The sequence below is a fragment of the Dreissena polymorpha genome, chromosome 5 (genome assembly GCF_020536995.1).
Source record: "Dreissena polymorpha isolate Duluth1 chromosome 5, UMN_Dpol_1.0, whole genome shotgun sequence".
Classification (NCBI taxonomy): Eukaryota; Metazoa; Mollusca; class Bivalvia; order Myida; family Dreissenidae; genus Dreissena; species Dreissena polymorpha.
The window spans coordinates 38,499,895-38,519,270 of record NC_068359.1 but is presented as its reverse complement, the minus strand read 5'-3'; the positions used below and the strand labels follow the sequence as shown (position 1 = coordinate 38,519,270).

Sequence of the window (19,376 nt, the reverse complement as noted above, 5' to 3'; positions counted from 1 at the left end):
TTTTAATATATGATTTTTTTTTAATTTGTATCCCAGAAACAGTTCTTGAAGTTGTTTTTGACCCTTACGTCTATAGAAGACTTTCCGATAGCTGAATTCCAGTCATGATTTAGTATCACATTCCGTTCTAATAGCTAAACAGTTACATGGGGATATGATTAAGGATGCAACTCGATTTCAATGCGTCAACCAGTTCTTAATCCTTTTTCAATACGCAAAAGGAACTATGTTATCAATGAATGAAACTTATTTAAGATTTGAATAAGGAATAAGGAACCAGTTCTTTATTCCTAATTCAAACCGAATAAGGAACTATGTTATTATTAAATAAAACACAGTAGAAATGCACTGCAATTAATATTTGTTACACCCGACATACATTTACAATAATTTACGTTGAGTTATTCGTCTCGTTGGTTCATTTTGATTTATAATGTATAGGAAGAAAATTCCAGTTTCCTAATTATTCGAATTAGAAAATATCGGTTTGGTTTCAACAAGAAATCCTATACAATTGCGAATAAGAATAACGAATATGTTATGTAATACATAAAGTAAATATATTTGAGTTATTTTGTTTTGATTTACTTCAGAAATTTTTTCATTACTGTTTTTTAAACCATATATCAAATATGTTACGCGTGAATAAGGAATAAGGAACATTTTCTTATTCCTTATTCGAATAAGGAATAAGGAACCAACTTATCACCCATGCTTTTCCACCGCATGAAATGTGTGTTATGTAGTGTGTTGCATATTTATGTTAACAATTTTTATTAAATGTTTATACAGTTAATACATCAATACATAGCACATATTATATTTCCTGTGAACTTTTATACTCATATGCATGCTGGTGTTATAATTTATAAGACAAATGAGAAATATCCATAACATATATGAACACATATGCTCAAACTGTAATTTGTGTACATAGATATAATAATTCATCACTTTCCGGTGTAAACAGTACAGAAATAAAATGTAGACTTTATTTTTTAACGTGTGCAATCAGTGTAGTTTGAAGAATCTAAAGTGTTATTATGTGAATAAGGACAGACCTTCAAAAAATGTATGAATAAAACGCGTGAAAATATATGAAAGCAAATTAGTACTTTGATAAACTGTAATCTGTCTATTTGAAATACATTGGGTGGGGTATTTTTATTTCCTAAATGGCGCTATTGTGAGCTGTTTTTTTGCGGGTTTGAGCCGCTTGCGAGTTCCGTTCATCCGTCACGCTCTACATGACAGATCGATCGTCACGCTTGAAGAAGCATAAATGAATAATTTAATAGTGCAAGCAGCTCGATATAGGCTGCAATATTTACCGTTAATTGTAAACCCCAATTTTTCACGCCTATAAAGACGCTCAATTCAGTGCAAATCAATAAAGGCAAGCGGTCATTATCGTCTACAGAAAGTGAAGCATCTACGAATACAAGCTTGCTGGAGACATCAGTTTTTGAGAAAAGCGAGCTCTCGGCCAAAAGTAGTAGCAAAACCAAAAGTGCTAACAGGTAAATCAAAACCGGACCACAAAAAAACAAAAAAACATGTCAACTTTCGTCACCAATACGAAAAACGAAAATCGCGATTCAAGTGAATTAACAATAGAAAAAAACGTCTTGAAGAAATAAGTAACAAACTAACAAACGTCCTTACCAAAGATGACTCATTATTTATAAAAGACATTATTAAAGAAACCGTGGAGCAGCTGAAAGAGAAACTCCTAGGTAACGTCATCCGACGAATAGAAATCCTCGAAAATGACGTTTTCGAGCAGAAACGAGAAATTGAGCAGCTAAAAAAGGAAAGCGAATCAAAAAGCAAACAAATTGAAGACCTAAAATCGAAAAACGCAGCTTTAGAGAACAAACAGCCCTGTGACACACTTAAAGGGATCTTTTCACGCTTTGGTAAATTGACAAAATTGAAAAAAGTTGTTTCAGATTCGCAAATTTTCGTTTTAGTTATGATATTTGTGAGGAAACAGTAATACTGAACATTTACCATGGTCTAATATAGCCATTATATGCATCTTTTGACGATTTTAAAACCTAAAAATTATAAAGCGTTGCAACGCGAAACGATTGAATAATTTGGAGAGTTCTGTTTTTGTCGTTAAATTCTGTGAAACTACGAAGATTCCTTATATAAGGTATAAAATACGTCAAGTAAGTGTACTCGGCGGAATAGCTCAGAAGGCTAAAGCGTTTTTACTTCAGGACTCTGGCAGGACTCCAGGGGTCACTGGTTCGAAACCTGGTCCGGGCAATGTTCTTTTCCTTTTTTTAATTTTATTCTTGATTTTTTACTGGAGCTTTTACGATCCAATGTTTACATCTATCGATATAAAGCATTTAATGAATAACTTAAAAAATGCCAAAATCTGTGAAAAGGCACCTTTAACCACGAAGAATTCGCAAACAACACTGAACAGTATAGCCGGCGGAATAACATCAGAATAGCCGGTGTTCCACAGGACCAGGACCGTCAATCCTCGGTGTCTGTGACACAAAAAATCGTCGAGCTAGTAAATTCGCATTTGAGAATCCCAATTCAGCCTTATGACATTGACATAGCGCACAGGCTAGGAAAATTCAGACCCAACGCAAATCGGCCTGTAATTGTAAGGTTTCCTGAGGAGACAAACATTGATATTCTACAAAAGGCAAAATTATTCAAAGGGTCTGGAATTTATGTAAATGAATCCTTACGAAATTTAATGCAGAGGTGTTGGCATCCGTGCGACTAAAGCAGCCTGACACCGTTGAAAAGTCGTGGTCGTTCAAAGGAAAAATATTTGCGTTGTTTAAAGGAAATCCAAATGCAACGCAAGTTAAACATTCAGAGTTCAAAAACTGGTTGGAAAAGCCTTGGCCAAAAAAATGTACTCCGACTGTGTTGAAAACTCCGATGGTCTAAGATCCAGGGTACCATCAAACCGTTAATAATATGTAGAAACTGTGCACCTGGTTTATTATATTTTTTCTATCACATGCGTGTACCAACTGATTTAACAATGTGTATATAGGTCCATGTATGGAGTATGCTCCCATGATGTCTTTCAGAAATTAATACTAATTAATTGCGTCTAAATTAACATATATATTTGGCAAATAATATATCATATACAATAATGTACAATAAAATATCATAATATACAATAATATACAATAACGTTAAATATTGTAAAATAAAAATTAAATAAATGGAGTATGCTCCAACGATGTCATTCAGAAATTAATACTAATCTATTGGGTAAAACTTAGCATGTAATTTGGCAAAATAATATGCAATAATGTTAAATATAATATTATAAAATGAAAATAAAAAGAACATTCAATCGATACATAACATACTGTGTCTTTCATTTTAAGTATAGCTACCTATCATGCTACGCACGTACTTTAGAGCTTTCCTCTGCTAACACAGTTACGTCCCTTTCTAATAAAAATATTATGTATACATGTAAATTAAGTTTCACTTAAAGGCCTTAATATTTAAGATTTATGATATCTTTGTTGGCAAAATACTATTCACTTACAGAGGTTTGTTTAATCTTGATGTTGACTTATGTTTTTATCTTCGTTATGCCGGCTCTGAGTTTTTTTAATTCGGAAGAGTGGGAATATTACCTGTCTATTTTACTTTTCTCTTGTCAAAATAGTCAACACAAAACTTTACCTCAGTCTTTTTTTATAATAATTATAGTATAGTAATTATATTATAGTTAAAGATGCTGAACCAGCATCAACTGATTACCCATATTACTTCTGATATTCCTGGTAACTGATTTAAAATAAAAAGTGAGTTTTTATGTTAAGAATGTTCAAATAATTCCGAAAGTATGTTCATGGTTGTAAATTATATTGTCACAGAAAATTAACCAAAATAATGTATAAAATAAACTTGATTTGTGTTTTTATAAATTGCCTGTTTTTTTACATATCATACCGAGTGTTCTAGACAACACTTTGATATCCTAATAATGTCCTTTATGCATATGATGTTGTTTTTTGTGTGCTTACCCTCTGTATGTGTATATGCTTGTGTTCATGTTGTTTGTATATAATAAACCTGATTTGTGTTTTTATAAATTGCCTGTTTTGACATATCATGTCGAGTGTTCTTGACAACACTTTTATATCCTAATAATGTCCTGAATGCATGTATTTGTTGTTTTTTGTGTGCTAACTCTATTTTGTGTATATGCTTGTGTTCATGTGTGTTTTTTTCTGAAACTGAATATGCAAACGAATTTGACATTATGATCTTAATTGCTTTCCTTACAAAATCCTTTATGCATAAGATGTATTTTTTAGTGCAGACTTTATGTTTTTATATGCATGTGTTTGTGTGTCTGTTTGTTGAAACTGAGTATACAAACAAATTTAATGATCTTATTTTCATTGCTTTCCTTACAGAAACCTTTATGCACTATTGTGTTTTTTATTGCAAACTCTCTGTTTATGTATACACACTTGCTTATGTAATTGTTTGCTCTAAATGAATATGCAAACAAAATTGATGATCATATTTTCATCAAAGCAGTTACTGTTTGAAGTCAGGATTATACCTTTTGTTACTCATGTAATTAGACAATTAATTTCCAATAATGAAAGTGCTATTTTAAGGGTTTATGTGTATGTGTGTGTATAAAATAACAATATTTATTAATTTAAAACTGTTTATTGTAAATCCTTATTTCAATACCAAGTCATCCAGTGTCCCCTTTGATAAATAATGTATGCACTTAGATACATTCAAAACAAATGTTCCATTTAAGGATTATTGTGATAAATACTAAAGTTTGAGGGTATTGAAAGTGGTAAAGCTAAGGTCATCTGTTTTATTTTCATTGAACACTTTCAACTAGCAATTCTTTCACCATACTTCTATACAATTGCTTCATTTTCGCTTTCACATGAAGCTCTTTTTTAAGTGTTCTATGAAAGTGAGATGTTAAATTTAATTTCACTGTATAATTTAACATTATTGGCCAAAGTATTCAATCCTTTTCTTAAGTATACTAGCTACACATTTAGTAAAGAAATGTGTTTTCTTGTGAAATTATTGATTTCCCATGAAAGTTTATATTATTAAATTTACAACAAACACCAGAAATAATAAATGGCTTATAAAATTAATACAGGCAACAAAAGTAGCATGGTTGTCACACTTAGGCTTTGTCAGGAGAATGTATATCATTATATTTCTCACAAAAACTAATTAAGGCATTTATAAAAATAAATTTATGCAAAATAATCAATAGTATCTAAATTGTTTACTTGCAGTTTAACGCTTTCAGTATAAGACCTTAATACCGAGTAAACAACCATCTGTATAAAAAGCAAAAACCTATTTTATTATAAATTGTATGCTTATGATTATGTTTATTTTATGTTTGCCTGATTCTAATTGTTTCTCTAAAAACTATTTACTATTCCTGATAAAAACTGCTGTGGAATATGACTGTAATCCTTGATGTCGTATATGTCATTGTCCAATGCATATAACCAACTTTTGTTTAACCAGATTCATTTATCATCTTATACAAATATATTGTTACAACATGTGAGTATTACTATGTAATTGTTGTGCGCACATGAAATGTAAACTGACCTCGCTTATAAACTCTTAAATATTATTCATGTACCTTTTTAAAAAATAAAATAAATCAAATGTAAACTAATTAACTTTTAACATCTACTTCTAAATATTATAAGCAAGTATATAATAGTTAAGCTATAAAACATTAATTTTCGAATATGAAATGTTCTAAGTTAACTTTACACTGAATTGCATATGTTTTGTTTTATTCTTTATTATTAAGTATATCAATTTCATTTTTTTGTGTGTTTTCCAGTGAACGGAAGTGCGCTTTTTGTGTCTCTATTTGAGACTAATTGTTTTTTTTTCTCTCTCACTTTTGTCATTATTTTTTTATACTTCTTCATTTCTATGGAACATTTCTAATTTTTTTGTTTTCTATTTTTGCTTGTATGTATGTACATCTTATGTCTTATAATGGAAAGCAACTGGACATGTTTTAAAATAGAAACTTACTAGACAATCACACACAAACTATCATTTATATCACCTTCCATCTCTTTAAATGATTAAAATATGTTTTGAATGTAAAAGGGCTTAAAAATACAGAAAAACGAATAAAAATCTTCAAATGGTTAGGCGAAAAAATAAAGTTTATGCCTACTACAAGAAAGTCGCTTGACACATACTCTAGCAAAAACCTTTAAAGATGAATGTGACGGAAACATCTGTCTCAGTGGACAACATACTAATAAACAAGGCATTTCCGTTCTAATTAAAAACAATATAGGGATCACAGTCGATAATTTTAACGAAATGATAATTGGCAGACTAGCAAGTATAGATATCAAAATACATGAAACACAAATAACATTAATCAACGTCTATGGTCCTAACATAGATGATTCCACATTTTACGAAACATTACAATCCTTTATAATTAATAACCAAGATAAAAACATTATAATCGGTGGTGATTTCAATACTGTCCTTAACCCATTATTAGATAAAAAGAAAGGAAACCTTTATACCCATCCTAAAAATAGAACCATCTTAAATAACATAATTGAAAACTACAATATGATAGACATCTGGCGTACAATATATCGAAACGAAAGCAAATTCACCTGGCACTCAAACACAAAACCAACACTATATTATAGATTAGACTGTTTTTTTTTATTTCTGAATGTCTTTCAACATTATTGACAAATGTAACATAAAACCAGGATTTATGACTGACCACTCTCTAGTTGAACTTAAACTGCACAATATACAACCTGAAAGAGGTCCTGGATACTTTAAAATTAACAACAGCATCTTATTAGATACACAATATCAAACACAAATAAAACAGGAAATATTAAATACAGTTCAAAATAATAAAGATGCAAACCCAAACACCTTTTGGGAAGTAATTAAAGGAAATATACGTAACACAACAATTAGATACACATCATCTAAACAAAAAGAAACACACAAACTTGAAACTGAAACCATCAAAACCATTGAAACACTTGCAAAACAATTGCATCAAACAAACACAAATGATACCACCGACATTGAAAATGAAATAACATAAATAAAACAAATATTAGATGTAATCGATCATACACATCTCAATGGAATAATACTAAGAGCGCATGCACAGCATGTTGAACACAATGAAAAAAAATACTTCGCAAACATTGAGAAACGTAGAAGTGAACAAAAAAATATACACAAATTAGTAGTCAATGGCAAAGATATAACAAACAGAACTCAAATACTAGAAGAACAACGTTTATTTTTTTTCGAAACCTTCTATAAACGAAAACATGTTGAAAATAACACCCTTTTAAAAAATACACATCACGCTTTAAATCAAGAAGAAAAACTTTTGTGTGACGGAATACTAAATGAATATGAATGTGGATTAGCACTAAAAGAAATGCAAAATAACAAAAGTCCAGGATTTGATGGCATCACCTTTGAGTTTTATAAAATATTTTGGAATGATCTTAAAACACATTTAAATAATTCACTAAACTATTAATATAATAATGAAAACTTAACTACGCTTCAAAAACAAGGTATACTATCACTCATTCCAAAACCTGGAAAAAACTTAGAATCCTTATCAAACTGGCACCCAATTAGTTTACTAAACAATGATTATAAAATTGCAACTAAAAGTATAGCAAACAGAATAAAAAAATATTACCCTCAATCATTTCAAAATCGCAATCTGGTTTTATAAAAGAACGTTGCATTGGTGAAAACGTTCGTCTTATCCAAGAATGCATAAACTATTTCAACAATTCAAATAATCCTGGTCTAATATTCTTTGCAGATTTTGAAAAGGCATTCGATTTGCTTGATCATTCATTTATGTTATCTTGCTTAGAGAATATGAACTTTGGTGAACGTCTCATTCAATGGGTCAAACTTTTCTATACCGATATTAACAGTATAATCATTAACAATGGCTTCTTTTCAAACAGTTTTAACATCGAACGAGGGGTTCGACAAGGATGTCCACTCTCATCATCGCTATTTATTATTTGCATCGAGTATCTATCACATCACATTCAATCAAATAAACACATTAAAGGCATATCACTAGAACCTGACGAAGAAATCAAACGGTCCCTATTTGCTGACGATGCAACTTATTTTTTAAACGACAATTACGATTCTTTCCATAACCTATTAGAGTCGCTTACCCTTTACGGAATGACATCGGGTCTTAAACTAAACACAAGTAAATGTACTGTGCTACGAGTAGGTAAATTAAAACAAAGTAATGTCCAATATAAAACAGAAATTAAATTTAATTGGACATCCGATGAAGCCACAACGTTAGGAATTACTTTCACAAATAATGTAAAGGATACAGTTCTTAAAAACATACTACCTATATTACAGAATTTTAAAAACTGCTTAAAATCATGGCATCTTCTTTAACTTAAACTAATCGGGAAAAACACAGTATTGAAAACGTTTGCACTTCCTAAAATAATTTATGTATTAACAGTTCTTCCAAATCCACCAACTGATGTAATTAACGATATAATATCAGCAATATTTAATTTCATATGGGACGGTTAGCCTGATAAAATAAAACGAACTCAGTTAATTCAATCTGTAGAAAATGGAGGTATCCAATTAACGAACATTGACTCATTCTTAAATGCACTCAAATGCAGCTGGGTTAAAAGATATCTAGATAATACCAATACGAGTAAATGGAGAGTATTCTACCAGAAAATCCTAAAAAATATGGTGACTCCTTACTCTTGGAATGTAACATCAGCAATACTATCTTACATGAAATTGCAAACGAAAACATATTTCTCTCTGATGTTCTATCAACATGGAGTGATGTCACTCATAACCTAGAAACCAAAACCAGCAGTAAAACTATTTTATGGAACAATAAAGACATAACTTCAAACAATAAGACGTTTTTCTATAAAGATTGGTTTGAACGAAGCATTAAATATGTCGACCAATTATATAACTACATAATTAAGGATTTCTACTCTTTTGATGATATATGATACAAATACGGAATACCTTCAAATTATTTCCTGAAGTACTACACACTAATCAAAAGCATACCCATACATATTAAATTTGAAATCGATACAAATAATACACCATGTACTCAAACAACATTCGAAGAAAAAACAAAACGAATAAAATATTTTACACACTACAAATTAAAAGCCCTACAGAAAACTCCAAACCCCAAAATAAATGGCAAGTCCTTGCGGAGAACATGAACTTAATTGGAAACACATATTTACCATGCCATATAAAGCAACTATTGAAAACACACTGAGAAATTTTCAATATAAATACATCCATAGAATTAAAGCTACAAATAAATATATCTTTAAATGCAAATCTAACTCAAATCTGTGTGACTTCTGCGGTGAAAACATCGAAACTATAGAACATCTTTTTTGGGAGTGCAAACACATCCAGCCTATTTGGAATTAATTAGTATCTTTTCTTGAACAACAGCAACTAAACGTTAAACTATCTTTCTTAAATGTATGTTTCGGAATTTAATCATTGAACTCAATAGACTGTAATAATATTGTGAATTTTATTCTTATATTGATGAAATATTTTATCTTTAACATTAAGTACAAAAAAACAAGTACCAAATTTTAATTGTTTTGTCCATAGTCTTAAACTCAAAATCCAGATTGAGAAAGAAATAGCCCTCAGTAATGACACATTACAAATCTTTGCACAAAAATGGAATCGGATTAAATTCTCATAATGTTTGTCCACTTATAACATTTCACTCTAATGTTAGTTTATATTTCTAAAATATTTTTGTATATATTTTTTCAATCTTATAAGATCATTGTTAATATACAACAAAACACACAAGTCCAGTATGCTTTCTTTCCACTTCATACAACTCATCATTTTTCAAAACTATTCTTCTGTTATTCTTTTCTTTCTTTAAAAAAAACACAAATCACAAACAACAAAAGAAAAAACATATTAACCCATTTTTTTATTTGTATTTTTTTTAATCTTAAGGAAACCAAAAAAGTATATATATTAGCATATCTTGTATAACATGTCTGAACATTATTGCTTTGTACAATCACTTAGTTGTATGCTCATATACATGTATACATTGTATGTATTATATCAAATAAAAAAAAAAAAATTCATCACGTCATGTTACAAGACTGTGTTCTCACATTGCGTATTATGTTTTTATCACAATTGAAAAAAAAAGAGTATTTAATTAAGACGCAGTTTTCTTTAAACACATTCAAATAACATATTCTATCTTATTGCGTTATGCAAAAGAAAAATCTAACTACAATATTTTCTCATAGTTCGGACTGTGTTATAAATAAGACAAGACAAGAGACAAGACAAGACATATTTATTCAGACTTGCACAGTGTACATCGTCTAAACACTAGATATTTCACAATCAATGTCACAGAGATAAACATAGAAATAATATAAACATAAGCAGCATCGTTTACGGTTACGAACATACTAGGTAAAATACTTTTTTAAATATGGAGGATAACTTTTTGAATTAATGTAACAACACTGGAAATATTATTTCTTAAAATCAGAGCAAATTCTTTTACAAATTTTGCTAATTTAATTAGTTCAAATTTATTCGTTGTATTCAACAATTGGTGGGATTTATAAACAGAAGGCCTAACATAGGTAGTTTCTTATAACATCAATGTATAAAGGACATTTACAAACAAAATGTATAAATCTTTAAATAGCTAAAGAGCTAAAATTGTTAGCCAACTTTGGCTTGCTGCGACAAATTTCAGACATGATGACCATGAACTTAACTTGATATCCTGCATGATGAAATGTAAATTCAAAAAATTTCAAGATCTGCAATAAAATGTAATATGAAAATGATAATTAATTGTAAGAACACAGCCTCAAAGCATATCAACTATTGAATATGTGAAGGGAAATGCATGATTTGTATTGCTGAGTGTGGAACTGTTGTTGTACTCACTCATTATTGCTGTATCAGATACAATTGTTTCACATTCATAATTAACCCTTTGCATGCTGGGAAATTTGACGTCTGCTAAAATGTTGTCTGCTGAATTTCTAAAATAAGGATTTTCTTCGATTTTTTTCAAAGAATACTATAAGATTAGCAAACAGTTTGGATCCTGATGTTCTGTGGCGTCTCATATGGATCCAAACTGTTTGCAAAGGCCTTCAAAATTCGGTTCCAACACTGAAAGAGTTAATCCAGAAAAAAAGCTAGGCTGTATTCCAAAAATTTTTAATTAGGAAAATGCAGTAGTAAAATTTTAATTATTCAGTGTTAACTGCAGGCGCTCAGTTGGTCGTTGTTGGCTCAGGTACTACTTAAAAGTACCGTAGGTAGTCTCACATATACTAAGAAATACACGAACACGGCAAAAATACGAAAAAATACCCAGCCACAGTTAAGTTTTTTTTCTACATTTTCTTTACCCCGGGTTTTTTGTACTATACTGTAGAGTATACTGAGCCAACAATGGCCATTCGAGCTCTTTAGGCAGTCAATGTTTCCAACTCTTTATTGGCCGTTGAAAAAGATCAAACAAAGTAAAAAAACCTGGGTAAGATAGCTACAACAAACAATTTAACAAGTGGCACATATTAAAAATTCATGAACAGTATATCACAGCTATGTTTCTATCACAACTTGATCTTAAATCATTCAGCAATAGTCTGTAAAATGACAAATCTTGAAATATGAATCCTGGATGTAACTAAAATCATTATTAAGGGTTTCCTGAAGTCACACCATGTCTGACTCAAAACATAAATTGCTATCCGCATATTAACCATTTTCTGTATCTATTACAAAACCTCTGTCTTCAAGTCTCTCATGTTACAACTGAAGACAGCAAAAATAGTGCCAAGATGCCATACATTATAAATGATTGCCATGACGATGGGTGGGCGGCGGGGGGGGGGATCATATTAAATATGGTAATTTATAGTTAACAAATATGTCTAGTTTCTATCACGTTACTTTATAAAAATATAGAAACATTGTATTGTGTGAACTTGGTATAAAACAATAATTCTTAGCATGGAGAAGTTGGGGGGATTATTAAATATGGCATAATGCTCAGAATGTATATCTTTTCAGGTGAGCAACATGTTCATTGTCTCCCTGGCCATAGCAGACCTGATTGTCGGACTGGTTGTCATGCCAATAAGCACAGTCTACATCTTCACTGAGCACTGGTTGTTAGGCGTGGCGGTCTGTCAGATCTGGATCGGAGTCGACTACACGGCCAGCACGGCGTCCATCTTGAACCTGTTCATACTGAGCCTGGACCGATACTGGTCCGTCAGGTCGCCGCTCAAGTACCTCCGAAAGAGGACAAAGAAGCGAGCGGTCCTGATGATTACCGGGGTTTGGTGCTTATCTTCAATGTGGATTATACCCATACTTGGATGGCATCATTTTTTCTACCGCGGGGAACGCACTGTGCCATCAAATGTTTGTGATACAGAGTATGCCAAAAATAGTGCATTCAAGGTTGTGACGGCATTTTTCAATTTTTATCTTCCTCTCGCAATCATGTATTGTTTATACTGGAAAATATTCCAAGAAATTCGCAAGCGATCTGAAATGGAATTAGGGCAGCGAAACGTTAAGCAAGGTAACATGCAGATTTCAAATATGAACACAATGGATGAGATATCATATTACAGCGACAACATTCTAGATTCTGAAAGCACACATAGTAGACAGGATGACAATCAAATTTCACAGTATCCCATGGGTCATAGCTTCTCTGAGAATTCCCTAGCAAACCAGCTTACCAATTCACATTCCTACACTGCGATGAAAGAATCTGGGCGAAGGGATCTGTTTTTACGAACATTAATGAAGAAGCCAAAGAAATTAGCGAAAAGGAACAAACGTATAACAAATGGAGAAACGGTGTACAGAACAAGGCGTCCTGGGAAAGAAACATGTAAAATTGAGTATGTCTACGATGAAAACGTCATAGATGCTGAAACAGAGAAAATAGAAAGATATTACTATGAAGATTTCTCAAACAAATCGACTATTCATGCCAAGTCCAGTGCTGTCCTCGTGCGAAACACCAGCAATGCCTCTGGGGACTTGTCGCCTATGAGCACCCCAATCAGTTCATGCTCAAGCAGTGAGGACAGGCGAAAAACAAATTACACTCTCACAAGTGGATTAAAACGTATAAGAGAGGCAGAGACCATAATTGATTCCATGGTAACCACGGCTGGTAAGAAGACTGGGCAACGGAACGCTTTCGTTTTTAGGGACGAGCGCATTCAGAGACATTCACAATCAAACAGCGTGCTAAATATAAAAAACAAAATCAGAAACATGAAGCAAAGCTCAGCTCTAAGAAAAGAGATCAAAGCAGCACGACAGCTAGGAGTGATAATGGGCGCATTTACTTTATGTTTTCTGCCCTATTTTATTCTCTTTCTTGTCGTGGCGTTCTGTGATGGCTGCATTGACCAAGGACTTTTGTTAGCCATGACATGGATTGGATACTTGAACTCAACACTTAATCCTTTCTTGTATCCTCTATGTAATGCCAATTTTCGGAGAAAATTCCGAACAATGTTGCAAATTAGAACGAAACGTGCAAAGTATAAGAATAGGAATGGATTTGATAAGTACAGTCTGACTACAGCGCGATATGATTAAATAAAAATTTGATTTTTTTGTATATTTACTTTTAAAAGTTCTGTACCAATTTATATTTATATTGATATCAACAAAATGTTTTGCTTACATTAAATAGTAATTTATTAAAAGTTGTTGACTTTGAATTGTATATTCCAGAATTGTGGTTAGAAAGAACTTGTATTTTATCGCATGTTGCCTAATAAAGTAATTATCATCTCCTTAGAAATAAACTTCCGTTTCATTGTTGATAAAAAACAACAGTTTATTCAAAGATTGATGTCTCATTCACACTTCACATACTAGTGAGTTCTACTTGTTAAGTTTAAAGCAGGAAGAACCAGAAAATAATTGTACACTTAAATATCTGCACCACCTGAATGTTTGTTCTGATGCACATCAACATATTCTGTCTAAAATGGTTTATGGGTTACCTATGTATGCATAAGAGCACCACATCTTCAAATATTTTTACTGCAGACGAATTGATACTTTATGGGCTAATTGCACTGACAGAAACAAAACACTGCTCAGACAGAGGAAGGGAAATAAAATCATTGGAATAACATAAATGTTTTCCTAGAAAATAACACATGTGCTAAAACTATTTTTTGTGTAATTGCATGTTTTGCATGATGGAAATTAAAACCTATATAGCCTTATAAGTGTACTTATACTGTACATTTACTTGTGTAATGTCCAGCTAGGTACCTGTACCTGTTGAGGAAAGTTATTGACGTGGAAATGAACCCACTTCTCCATTAAAAAAGTACAGATAAAAATTCACAAAACAACACATGTATTCCTACTTTATTTTATTTTCTATTCAAATTGAATTGAAAGTGTTATGCAATATATATGTAATAGCATTACCTGTTAAATAAGTCACAACCATGCAACTACAACACAAGACTATTCCCTTAAAGCGAGATTATACGATTTTTTAATGTGTTTAATTGTAATATATTGATAAAATATGTTACAATAACACAACATAGGCAAGACAAATTATACATTAAAGACAAATTTCATAAAATGCAGCACAGACAAATGAGTGCCCCGAGCCGATTGTGACGTACATATTTTCCTACAAGAACCGAAGCATTCGTCTTTTTATTAGGACCAGATTTAGTGTTTGTGTGTCGTAAGAATATATATCGTTGCAGGAATTTAAAATGAACCGTTGCACTAAGTTTAGATTCACATCGAACATGCATGATATACATGCTGGCGAATTCGACTGTACAGCCATTTCGACTTCAGAATTAAATATTTGGCTTATTTCGCATTTTGCGACACATGTTTTTCTTAACTTTTATTTTAATTTATATTGAAATATATATATTATAAGTTTTTTTTACACATTTGATATAAAACCATAAATATTTGACACAATCGTATAATCTCGCTTTAAAAAGTCACTGTGAACTTCAGAGACAGCATGTGATAAGAGACTGCTTTTATGATAAGTCATCCCATCTGTGTTTGTTTGGATTTTTCATACATGGATTCAATTAACAATAAATCAGTTAATTTATAATTGTTGATGTAACTATCTTTCAATAAGTATTCTTACTTGTTTCTCGCCTCAACTACATATTGATAGTATTCTCTGACAGAACAAATGGCATCACCAGAAATAAACCTTGTTTATTGGGTAATACTTTAATTCTACGTCTTTATACGTAATAAACAGGAAGCTGAATATCTTCTGTCAAGGAGCTTGTTTTTGGTTTGTAAATTTATGGTTGCCTGAGAAAGTAATAATAACAGACTGTTCAATAGGCTAAAACAAAGAACCAGTAATGTAATGACAATACAGATACAGTTGATAAGACAAACCATCACGGCATCTAGATGGAATTTGAGTGCAACACGTTGATGTGAGGTCATTGTGGCTAAAAAAAATGTTCTATATAAGCACATTGACAACACTTTTCCGTATTGTTTCATTTTTTTATCAATCTGTGTTCAAATTCATAATTATCCTCAAATCTGAACACCAGTAAACATATATATCAAGTCTACAACATAGTTTACAAATTAAATATTTTTAAATATTTCGCATTTCAAATTGCAGGTGTGCATTGGTGCAATAACATTACAGACGCACGGAAAACAACAACAGTTTAATGATCTTGCCTGAAAGCCTGACAGCATAGTTCCATTTAAAAGTATGTCATTTGTAAAAAAAGTTATATAGTGTCAACACAACAAATACGTCGATGAACATACACCTCAAATCATTTTGATTTGGTCGCCAGAGGTTGCCGTGGTGTATTTGATAAGATGTCTGCCTAGCGACCAAGGGGTCTCGAATGCTTCCCATTTTCTTTAGATCTCCCTCTTAGACACATAGTACTGGTTCTAGGTCCAGGAAACTGACTCAGGAGCGTTTCAATAAGCCTGAGGCTTCCAATGCAATCGACTAAAATGAATAGGTTTAAACTAAAATAAATCTATTTAAATGTTGTTGATGTTGTTTATAAACAATGCTTGTCAGGAAGTTCAGGCATCTACAAAGTAAAAGTGCCTTAAAATGGTGTATTAAATAAATCAATCACCGGATTGTCTCAAAATTCAGTGCATTTATTTTAAAGAAACTGGTCAGACTACTACTGATGTCTTTCAAATCCTTGTTGCATTATCTATTCAATATCTGTCTTTGACTGGCAAAATACGAAACACAACATGCATTACTTTCAAAGACCTAATAAAGGGACACGAGTGGTATATTTCAACAATATTCAATCATTTATACAGGGACTAACATTAACTCTGAAACACAGCCAAAATAGAGACAACGCATATATCCAAATCTGAGATATAATCGTGGGTAAGAATACATGAATTTAATTTTGGCACACGTGTTTGCTTGTGGCCCAAGTGTTGGCTCCACAGAGGAATTATTATTACTGCTTTGTCAACATTCCTCACCAGAATACATACAATTTGCCTACTGCAGTCAACAAAGGTTGTCAGCAATGAGCTGGTTCGCGGGCAGACGCAGAACTAATTGGATAACAATCAAGAATATGTCAAAACCTGGCCTCTGCAGATCAACTTCAATGCAAGACAATCAAGACGGATGAAACCTATATTGATCGCTTGGACAAACTTTCGTTTTTCAAATGCTAAGGCCACAACAAATTGATGATATACTCTACGGATTTTTGCTTTCCAAAAATGAAGCGTGCGAAATAAAAATAAATTTATTTTTATTCTATTTTGTGTTAAATCACAGGCGAGCGAAAATAAAAAAAATAGATTTATTGTCTATGTAAATTGACATATTTTGCCAAATAAATGCATGCTATCTGCAAAATACAAGTACAAGATCATTTAGAATTAATAATTGAGTTTAAGCCTTTATCAAATGTTTAAAAAGTCTCTTATAGCTGTTATGCTTACTCACACCATGGTACACGTAGTTTTCATTATCAAAGTTATATAAGAAGTTCAGTTTTCTGTCACTGATGGTTTAATAACATGACACAATAAATAATACAATAAATATCAAGCATAATCAGTGATTTTTCTTCGCGTCATATTTTACAGCCTGTGCCAATTTGATTGGGGATAACGTGCGATAAACCATGAAATTGGAAATATTGAATCATTATTATTATGATTATATATAATAGTATCTAATTATTTTAGCGCATGTTTAACTGCTTTTGCCGACATGACAAGACAGACAAACGCTGCCATTTGTTTTTACCATAAACCACTCTGACAACGCAAAGCTTTATAACACTCTTTGTCGTAAAATACGTAGGTTAAATAAAACTTAATCATGTTATAATAATAGGTGCGCAGCAAATTTTTTGCTGCGGGCGCAAAATATTTTTTTTTGTTTTAAGATTTTTAGGTGCGGTGAATCCATCGAACATTTAATCAATTTGTTTTGGCCTATTGTATGTTATTGCTGTAGTTTATTTGCTGTACATACCAGCGAAATAGTGGCAGACAACTTTGAACTTTTGATTATAACTTTGACAAATAGATATTTGCACTGTGCCAAGTTAAAAGCAAAGTTGCAGTTACCAGAGCTTTTTTGCTGTGAAGCAGCCATTGACTCCTCTTTTTGTCAAAATTGTTAAAATATAGACGCAAACTTTTCAAAATTGTGAACAAAAAATATTCCAAACTTGAAAATTTGTGAAACAAGCTTCTCACAATTAAGAAAAATGGCAATTCTCTTAGAAGCAAAATTAGCCTTGGTTACTCAGAAATATGATCTAACTGGAAAATCTAATCTGAGTTATAATTTGACATTTTACAAAAAACACAGTTATGCATTGCTTTGGAAACCTTATTCTGGCTGATAATTTCAATTCAAGCCATGAAGCCTGATATTGGCTCAAGGCAGTGAAAATTTAATAAGAGACATATCACAATTATTCCAAACAAGAGCTGTTTGTTAAACATTTATGCTCTCCCCCCCACATTTTGCAGGAAATGACCATGACATTGGCCCTCTTGATATGAGAATCATTAGGTGTCGTCCTTTGTCAAGACCAACCAAAATATCATGCAAATTGTCTCGATATTGTGTGTAAGCAATTTTCATGTTACAAGCCCATTGCCCTTTAGTTTTCACCTGTTGACCTCAAAATCTTTTAACATGTTTCTTTCTTATAAAACAAAAACAATCATAATAATGCAGGCATTTCCCCAGGATTTTGGTCAGGCACATTGGCAAGACAGCTTGGATGGGCATTGGTACGGAAAGAGTAAATTTAATTATTTGTTTATGTTCTAAATTAAAATCTACACTACTTTGGAGCTATAAAATACATCATTTTTATTATGTATTCATTTTTATTATTTGTTTTTGTCCTTAATTCAAAACACCAACAATACAATTACATATTTTACCAAAAGTATACAAATATACAATGTCAACTTTAAAAAAAACACTGTTCTCCGTGGCTTATCTTGGTACCAGACATCCACCATTATTCCGATTCCACTTTCTTCATGTCAGGTCCTTCTATGCTGACAATCATCAGAGCCTTGAAGACAACAGACTTCAGACGTGTACGATTTTTAGCCTTAACCCTTTTCATTGTGCTTAATCTCCTCTCACAGTCTGAAATATACATGTGTACACAATTTGTAAATAACTCTGACATAAAATGTTTTACATTGCTTTAGTTTAAATACAAACAGATATTAAAGTAAAAAAAGCATCTTTCGTATGTTAGTGTATCTTTATAAATGTGCTTAACGTATCAACACACACACACATAACTGCTGACAGAATTTTCTGATTTCAGTCAAAAAATTTCAGTAAAACAGTTTAATCTAATTAATCTCATATTTGGAAAATATAGTAAAGAAATAGATCAGTTGGGAAATATAGAGAACATTTTAAAATGATACTTGATCAAGAAACATGTTTTACAAAAAAATACAGTTTAAAGCAAGGGCAGGTATGAAATTTTCAATAAAAAAGTGTGCCACGGCCTAAAAGCTTTCAAAAATTATCTACTAAATATCTTCTAAAGTACTTAAGTTAAAATCGCTAAATTTATGTTTAGCTATAGGTTTTTATTTTACCATTAAATTTATATTCAAACATGAAATGTTAATTCAGAAATAGTTAAGTTTTAGGCAAAGGC

At 31.7% G+C, this 19,376-nt stretch overlaps 2 protein-coding genes across 3 annotated transcripts in view; both read left to right on the top strand.

The window, feature by feature from the left end:
• Positions 1 to 13,770, top strand: part of LOC127831165 (histamine H1 receptor-like) — a 37,635-nt gene extending 23,865 nt beyond the window's left edge. The window contains exon 2 of the mRNA XM_052356159.1: positions 12,211 to 13,770. Within this exon, the coding sequence (XP_052212119.1) occupies positions 12,211 to 13,770 (1,560 nt within the window). The remainder of the gene's footprint in view (positions 1 to 12,210) is intronic.
• The window catches only part of LOC127881652 (adiponectin receptor protein 1-like), a 503,063-nt gene that overhangs the window by 59,621 nt on the left and 424,066 nt on the right, over positions 1 to 19,376 (top strand). The gene's annotated exons all lie outside the window — the stretch shown is intronic.